We start from the raw sequence: 9,399 nt of genomic DNA, 5'->3' as shown, positions 1-9,399 counted from the left end.
CAAAAAGAAACTTCTTAGAAAAGAGTTTGATTTGTTTGGGTGTTTAAAGAATGAATCAGTTTGTAAAATGATTGAGAGGTTTGGGCACCTAAAGCTGGAACTGGCGAGACATGGAATTTCCTACACTCAAGATGAGCTAGTTGACAAATTGTTTGATTCGTTGCCAGATGAGATGGATTGGCAATATTATGCATTGATGCTGAAAAATACGATCAAGCCTGCAGAGCTTACAGTGGATCTGTTGATTGAGAGACTTGAAAGTCATGAGCTGGAGCTAAAGAAGACACACAAAGTCAATCACTCATCTTACCAGCAGAACTTGGATTTGTATTATCCAAAGAGCATGATGCCAAAGAACACTTCTCCTAAAACTGCATTTTCTGCTGAGAGTTCCAATACTTCAAACAAAGAAAGTCAAAGCAGTGGATTTCACGGTGGTTCTTCGTCACATTCAAGCCAATCTGATGCAAAGAATCTATTTCAATGCAACATTGCTGTAGACTTAAAGAACGCTCAGAATTTCAGTGAGGAGTCTGCTAAACAACAGATGGTTTTTCTAGCGTCTGTGCTAGAATCTTATGAAAGTCTTGTAGCAGGGAAGATAGGCAACACCAACCCGACGAAGGAAGATTATGATCAGATTGATCTCGAGGAGATGGAACTGATCGACATAAGGTGGTGTATGGCCAGTGCAGTTCGTCGAGCACAGCGTTTCATGGAGATAACCAGGAGGAAGTCAATTGGTGGACCTTCTACCAAGTTGGGTTTTGACAAAAGTAAAGTGACGTGCTTCAAGTGCAAGCAGAAAGGTCACTTTAAGCGTGAATGCCGAAATGCGTATGCTGATGAGTCTGAGAACCCTTTCAGAGAAGACTACTACAAGAAGGCGATTTATCATCAGAATAAATCTGAGCCACCAAGAATGAAGCAGATTAAAGATAACAAAGAAAAATCTAGAGCTCTTGCTGTAATTCACGACGATGAAGGTTACGACTGGAGTGAGTTGTTACCTGAAGAGGATGCGGTTGGATATGCTTTCATGGCAAAAACTGAACCTATTTCTTGGAAAGATAACAGAACTGAAGAATAGAAGTATAATCACAGAATGTTGTTAGCCACGAACAGATTGATCAGAATATCTGGTATCTATTCGGAAGCAAAAAGAGCAAAAAGATGGGATCCAGATAGGGAATGTTATCTTGACCCATATGGAAACATTGCTGTTGACCATAACACTCTTGATGTGGAAACCATAATCAAAGAATTTAAAGATGAAGATGATTATTGGCAGAAGAAATGGTGGGGTAGCGGAGATGAGAAAGATAAAGAAGAGAAGGAGAAAGAAGAGAAAGAGAAGTCAAAGAAGATTGACACTGGAATCATTGACACGACACAGGAGTTGAATGCTGAAAACATGGGAAAGATGGCTGACAAGGTGCTGGCAGCTAAGGTTCTTGAGGTAGATTCTAAATCCGTCTCTGAGTCTAAAAGCCAGGTCAGTTCAAACATGTCAACGACTGAGTCAGGTAAGAAAGTCAATGGTGATGTTGACTGCAAAAATTGCATCAAACAATGCAAGGTTTGTAGCACAGTCACTTATCTCAACGGTAAGAAAATTGAGGATCTGACTGCGAGAGTCAGAAGCGTTGAGGATCAAATTCTTGATCGTGATAAAACGGTGAAAGCTTCAACTGAACGGTTAAAAGAATTAACTAACAAAATTGAAAATGATAAAGCTGATCAAGAAAAGGTTAGGAATGAAAATTAAAGGTTAGTTCTTGAAAATCGTCAGATCAGTGAAAATTTTGAGAAGCTTAAGAGCACAATGAAAGATAATGATGACAGAAATGGTAAAACATATAAAGAAAATGTTCAACTAACAACAGTGCTTCGATTAAAAGAAGAGTTAATCAATCAACAACTGGATGAAATCGCAAAGTTGAAACTTAAATTTCAAGAGGATGAAATTGAAAATGAGCGAATCCAGTTGAAGCTAAAGAGTTACAACTCCGCAAGCTTTGTTTTGCAACACATTGTTCCAAAACCAATAGGCAAAAACAAAGCTGGCGAAGATGTTTACTCAGATGGAACCGGGGTGGGTTTTCATCAAGTTCCACCACCAGTTCTTGACAATTATTCGAAAAAACAATCTGGGTTGGTTGAAATTGAAGAAGATAATGAAGTGAAACTTCCGGATACCATTGATGTTATTTTTACATCTTCCGATAACGATAGTGTCCAAACTGATGTTGTAAAAAGTGTTGTTGAAAATGTTCTAAAAACGGATAGTGACACTACTGAGGATGATGGATGTTTCTTAGACAAATACATTCCGAAACAAAAGTCCAAGAACAACTTAAATGAAGGATCAAATCTTGTCATGTACAAGATGTTGGGTTCGGATAAGTTGTTTTCGGATTCTGAGTTTCCCATTGAGAATGTTAATGTGAACAAGCTCACAAATGTTTTCAAATTGGTTGAAGTTGAGTTGTCAGAAGTGAACAGTTTGAGTCAAACAAAGAGACAAATGAATTTTGAAAAAGATAAAGCTTACTATAAGAAACCTGTTGTTCCACCGCGTTTTTATAACAACAACCGAAACAATTGGTCGGGTGGTTATCAGGGGGGTAAGACTTATCAGAAGAAAAGCTTTCAAAACAAGAAGTTTGTAGAAAAGAAAGTGTTTGTGAATAGTTCGAGTTCATTGTCTGATGAAGAGAAAAAGGTTTTTTCGAAATCAAATGAAGAATTCTTTGAGAAGAAAGCTTCACAACCACAGTCTGAAGGCACAAGTCGGGTAGCTGACACCCGAACATGCTTTAGATGCAATCAAGTTGGACATATTGCACGAAAGTGTACCAACGTGAAGCCTAAGACTGAAGTTATAAAGACTCAAAAGAAGAAAGATGATGTGAAGGGAAAAGCACCAATGTTTGTTGAGAAAAAGGTTTTGAAAAATCAAATCACAAAGATCAAAACTGAACCCGTAAAGAATGTGGTAACTAAAAATGAAAAATTTTACAAATGGGTTGCATCATCTCAACAAATTTGGAAACCCAAAGGAGAGAAACAAATTTCAACTTCACAAGAGAAAAAGGTTGTGAATTTAGTCCCAGTTGTGGATGATACAAACTTTCCACCACTTCAAGCTAAAAATTTTAAGAAACAAAATGGAAAAGCTAAAGACAACAAGGTAACACCCAAGGCTGGTAAGGCTTGGGTGGATATATTCTTTGTTGAATAAAATCCTGACTTGCCGGAGCTTCCTTGATCGCGAAGCATGAATCGGCATCTTTATTGAAATGAGTTTTTAAGTCATGTTGTGATATGTGCAGGATCTTCCGAGATTAGTTTCACGTTGGATTATGGACAGTGGAGCATCTCGACATATGACATGGAAGACTGCATTGTTGTATGATGTGAGGAATTTCAATGGAGGATATGTTGGTTTCGCGGGTAATCAAGGTGGTAGGATTATTGGTGAAGGAACGTTGTCCAATGGGATTATGACGTTTGAAAGAGTTAACTACATTGCTGAGCTGGAGAATAATTTGCTGAGTATCTCGCAGATTTGTGACAGAATGTATACCACTCACTTCACTGACAAAGAATGTTTGATCTTGAAGCCAGGATTTGTTATCCCTGAGGAATGGATTACCATGAGGGCACCAAGAGTTAATGATCTGTACGTGTTGGATATGAGCGTAGCTACTACAACCACGGGTCAGGCTCATTGTTTTGTGTCTAGAGCAACTGAGAAAGAATCGAGATTGTGGCACCGGAAAATAAGTCATATTCACCTACGGAAGATGAATCACCTGGTTCATAATGATTTAGTGTTGGGTGTTCATGTGAAAGGTTTTCATCTGGAAGGGGAGTGCATTAGCTGTGTTAAAGGCAAGCAGAAGAAAAAGTCACACCCTACAAAGCAAGTCAATTCAGTTTCAAGACCTCTGGAAAGACTTCAGATGGATTTATTCGGTCCTGTGAATGTCAAAAGTATTATAGGAAACTACTACTGTTTGGTCGTTACTGATGATTATTCCAGATTTTTGTGGGTATCATTTCTGAAAACGAAAGATGAAACGTTTGACAGTTTGATGGCGTTGTTCAAGAAAATTGAGAATCTGTACCAAAGGCATATCAAAAGAATTCGAAGTGATAATGATACTGAATTCAAGAACAACAAGTTGGAAGAATTTTGTGATGAAAGAGGTATATTTCATGAGTTTAGTGCTCCGTACACTCCGCGGCAGAATGGAGTCGCAAAACGCAAAGACCGGACACTAATCGAGACGGCTAGAACAATGCTCACAGATTCAAAGTTACCGATAAATTTTTGGGCTGAAGCTGTTTCTGCCGCATGCTATACGCTCAACAGAGTTCTCACTGTCAAGAAGTTCAACAAAACATGCTTTGAGTTGATCAATAACCGCAAACGTAATTTGAAGTATCTTGAACCGTTCAGGTCACCCTGTACTGTTATAGAGCCTCATGGAAAGTTTGGTCTGAAATGCATTGAGGGAATATTTGTTGGTTATGCAACTCATATGCGACGTGTCTTCGTTCCAAGTGAGAAGCGGATTATTGAAGCTGCAAATGTTGAATGTCAAGGTTATACAATGCCGCCTCAGAATCCAGGAGATTCATGGCGTTATCATTATGACAAATTGTGGGATTCGTTTGACATGAGGGAAGAATCAGAGGAAGAAGAAGACTTCTTTGACGAGTTGGACATTTTGCGAGAGTACGAGTCGCAGCAAAGGTTCACAGCTGAGTATTCAAGGCGACCTCGACAAATTTCGAATGATGATGAAGCAGGTCCTAGCAATGCTGGTGAACACAACGATGTCCAACAAAATGAAGTTGCTCAAGATAATCAGACGGTTCAGAATGATAATCAACAATCTGAGAACATGTCGATATTTGATCATGGTGATTCAGATTCTGAGGGGGAGCAGATTCAGGATTCAAGTCAAACAAACCAAATTAGTGAACAAGGTGCATATCAAAATGTTACTAATCTGGAAGGCGATGTGGATGTTCCAAGCGAAGTAATGCCACGAACTCTTTCATACCATCCAGAGGAGTTGATCATTGGAGAGTTGCAATCGGGCGTTCGCACGAGACGTCAAATTGACCAGGGCCTTACATGTTTTTACTCTACAGTAGCACCTCTACAAACTAAATTTTCATTATGTTGTTTTATTTCGCAGATCGAACCACAAACTTACAAAGAGGCGCTTACTGAAGATTCTTGGGTCAACGCGATGCAAGAAGGGTTAAATCAGTTTGAAAAGTTAGGAGTGTGGAAGCTAGTGGATTTGCCGGATGGTCACAGGAAAATCAATACGAAATGGGTATTTAAATGTAAGAGAGACGACAGAGGAGTTGTTGTACGGAACAAAGCTTGACTCGTTGTTCAGGGCTTTAGTCAATAGGAGGGAATTGATTTTATGGAAGTCTATGCTCCTGTGGCACGACTAGAAGCAATCAGAATTTTCCTGGCATTTGCATCTTGAAAGAACTTCAAAGTATATCAGCTAGATGTAAAATCGGCGTTTCTTTATGGGAAGGTTAAAGAGGAGGTTTATGTCGGACAGCCGCCAGGCTTTACAGATCCAATCCACAAGAACAAGGTCTACTTGCTGGACAAAGCGCTGTATGGTTTACACCAGGCCCCGAGAGCCTGGTACGAGACTTTGTCTCAACACCTACTAGCCAACAGCTTTATTCGTGGAAAAGTGGATGCCACTCTCGTCACTAAAGAGGTCGACGGACATCTTCTGATAGTACAGATTTACGTGGATGATATATTTTTTGGGTCAACGTATGAGCAATTGTGCAAAGATTTCGAATCAGTTATGAAGCAGAAATTCGAAATGTCATCAATGGGGGAGATGAAATTCTTTTTGGGGCTACAAGTTGAACAACTACCTGAGGGAATTTTCATTCACCGGACGAAGTACGTTCGTGATATTCTAGAGAAATTTGGGATGTCAAGTTCTACTCCAGCTGCTACCCCTCTAGCAACAAATCATGGGATTCACCCAGATCTCACCGGAGACAGGGCTGATGAGACATTTTATCGTTCCATGATTGGTTCATTGATGTACTTAACTGCTTCAAGACCTGATATCATGTACCCAACGTGCCTCGCAGCAAGATATCAATCTAACCCGAGAGATTCGCACATGATTATTGTGAAGAGGATATTTCGCTACCTGAAAGGAACTCCTACATTGGGGTTGTGGTATCCTGGAAAAGGCGACTTTACGCTCGAAGGGTATTCCGACTCGGATTTCGGATGTTGCAAAGTCAATGCAAAATCAACAACTGCAGGATGCCAGTTCTTTGGACCTCGCTTGGTTACCTGGCAGTGTAAGAAACAAACTTCTGCGGCGCTATCCACATGTGAAGCGGAGTACGTGTCTGCTAGCAGTTGCTGCTCTCAGATCCTGTGGATACAGCAACAGATGCGCGACTACGGTTTGCAGTTTCTTAACACACCTCTTTTTGTTGATAATGAGGCCGCAATAAATATAACAAAAAATCCAGTACATCACGCTAAAACTAAACATATAGAAATTCGACATCACTTCATTCAAGATTGCTTCGAGAAGAAGTTGATTCGAATAGAGAAAATCCACACTGACGAACAGAAAGTTGATTTACATACCAAAGCTTTTGACAAAAAAACATTTTAAATATCTTTTAAAACTGAATGGTATGAAGCTTCTTTCGGTGTCGGATGGCATTATTGGCGTTGATGAGGGTACTGTTGCGGATGAAGATGAGAAACAATCTGCAATGGTTTGTCGATTTTTTACTTGTTTTGGTATTTAGGGGGAGTAGATATAAATTCAAATATACAAAAACAGTAAAAAATTCAAAAATACAAAAACATGATAAAATTTCAAAATCAAAAAACAATAAGAAAACTGAAAAAGAGTTTGTGTAAAAAGGGAAAATGATAGTACATCGGTTTGACAGTTACAGTACGCTAAAGATTTGTAAAGAATTAAATGCGTTAAACAGTCTCACTGATGATGTGTCGATAGGTTTTCGCACATTTAGTAGATTTGTTCGGGATATAAACCTAAAATTTCAAAACGAAACTTATTTCGTGGGGAACACTACTTGGATATATAGGTAACCCCTGAAATTTCGTTTGAAAGGTCCCTTATTCTGAAATATTAGGTCTTTATACTCAGTGATATCTGGGGTATTATTTTGGGACTTCTGCTGAATGGAAGTTCTGACCTAGTCCCCGAATAATACTTTCCGCATTGCTTGAAACATAGCATCACCCTCAGCATAAAAAACGATGAAACATTGCAAAATGCTAATCGTGTGCTGTTGAAATTAAAAGATGCTCTAAAGGGGACACACCGAAAAGACGAAGCCGTCATCTCTCTGCGTATACGGAAGTATCGACCTGAGCTCTGGCGGCCCTCGCATTTAACCCCTAACAGATATCATCTGTGGTATACTCACCTGTAAGACTGAATATTGGGATTCTGGATATGGGAGTATATTCAAGAGGTGGGACACATGAATGAGCTAAGCTCCTGAATAAATTGAAATTTGTGTGAGAATTTAAGTGGATCAGTATATCAACAATCTACGTGAATTGTTTAATTCTGAGTATGAAATTGAAGCTTAACGGTACTTGTATCTTGTCTGATAGCTGATATGATTCCCTAACATGCTCACCAAAAATATGTTTGTAAATAGTTTAATTTCTTTACATTCTGCAATTTAAGTTTCTGTATTTCATTTCCTAGTTTAGAAACTTTATTAAAAACCAAAATGATTTTATTTCTGCTTTATTTTCCGACAAACCAAAGTGGAGAGTTGATTGTTGGATTCTCGAGGATTGAAGCGGATGCAGGAAAAGTTCTGGACTGGAGAATGAGGAGAGCTTATCTTGATGAAGATTGAGTTGTTGAAAAAGTCAAAAACAAGTTCATTAACTTGATGTTGTTATGAATAAGCCTAATAGCAAGAAGATGAGAATAGATATTGGGAGAGAAAGAGATGTTTATTATTAATGGTGTATCATACACAATAGAATACATGGACTATTTATAGGGGTAATAAACTTGGAGAACAAGTTGGTTTATATTAGGAGTTGATAATCTAAATATATTCTTTATAATACTCCCCCTGATTATCAACTTCATACGCTTAATGCTGCCTCATTAAAAACCTTGCCAGGAAAACCCAATGGGACAAAACCTTGACTAAGGGAAAAAGAGTGCAGCGCGTATTATCTCCCCCTGATGATGATCACTTAAGCTCCTTGAGTCGACGCATCCCGATCCCATGAACAAACTTTTTGAATGTTAAGGTTGGAAGTGATTTAGTGAACAAGTCTGCCAAATTTTCGCTGGAACGAATTTGTTGGACAACAATATCTCTATTCTTTTGTAGATCATGTGTAAAAAAGAACTTTGGCAAAATGTGCTTTGTTCTATCACCTTTGATGTATCCTTCCTTTAGTTGAGCAATGCATGCTGCGTTGTCTTCATGTAAGATTGTTGGTCCCTCATCTCCCGAAGAAATACCACAAGATCCACGAATGTGTTGTATTACAGTTCTTAACCAAATGCATTCTCGACTAGCTTCATGTATCGCCAATATTTCTGCATGATTAGATGATGTGGCTGTGATTGTTTGCTTTACCGAACGCCATGAATTTGCAGTACCTCCACTTGTAAATAAATATCCAGTTTGAGATCGCCCAGTGTGAGGATCAGACAAATACCCTGCATCTGCAAAACCAACCAAAGCTGTTTTCGATTGATTTGTAAAATACAAACCCATATCTTTTGTACCTTGAAGGTATCTAAATATTTGTTTTACCCTATTCCAATGCCTCTTTGTTGGGCATGAACTATATCTTGCCAACAAATTTAAAGAAAATGATATATCAGGTCGTGTATGGCTAGCAAGAAACATTAGTGCACCAATTGCACTTAAATATGGTATTTCTGGACCAAGGATTTCCTCTCCATCTTTAGGAGGTCGGAATGGGTCTTTTTCCACATCAAGCGACCTTACAACCATTGGGGTACTCTATGGATGTGATTTTTCCATATAAAATCTTTTTAGTAGTTTCTCTATGTAAGTTTCTTGATGCACAAGGATTCCACCTTTAAGGTGTTCAATTTATAATCCAAGACAAAACTTTGTCTTTCCAAGGTCTTTCATTTCAAATTCTCTTTTCAAGTAGTCAACTGCCTTTTGAAGCTCCCCTAGAGTTCTAATTATATTCATGTCATCAACATATACAACAATTATAACATATTCAGAGCCTGACGTTTTTATAAAAATACACAGGCATACAGAATCATTTTTATAGCCTTCTTTCGACAAATATTCACTAAGGCGATT

The 9,399-nt window shown here is 38.6% G+C and overlaps 1 protein-coding gene across 1 annotated transcript; it reads right to left on the bottom strand.

Annotated features, from left to right (window-relative positions):
• Positions 1-8,292: 8,292 nt before the first annotated feature.
• Positions 8,293-9,072, bottom strand: LOC118482659 (secreted RxLR effector protein 161-like). Its single transcript, XM_035978247.1, has one exon. It carries the CDS (start codon positions 9,070-9,072, stop codon positions 8,293-8,295), a length of 780 nt encoding a protein of 259 aa, XP_035834140.1.
• Between the last annotated feature and the right edge of the window lie 327 nt (positions 9,073-9,399).

The sequence above is a fragment of the Helianthus annuus genome, chromosome 10, assembly GCF_002127325.2.
Source record: "Helianthus annuus cultivar XRQ/B chromosome 10, HanXRQr2.0-SUNRISE, whole genome shotgun sequence".
NCBI classification, from domain to species: domain Eukaryota; kingdom Viridiplantae; phylum Streptophyta; class Magnoliopsida; order Asterales; family Asteraceae; genus Helianthus; species Helianthus annuus.
This window is presented reverse-complemented; position numbering and strand designations above follow the sequence as displayed.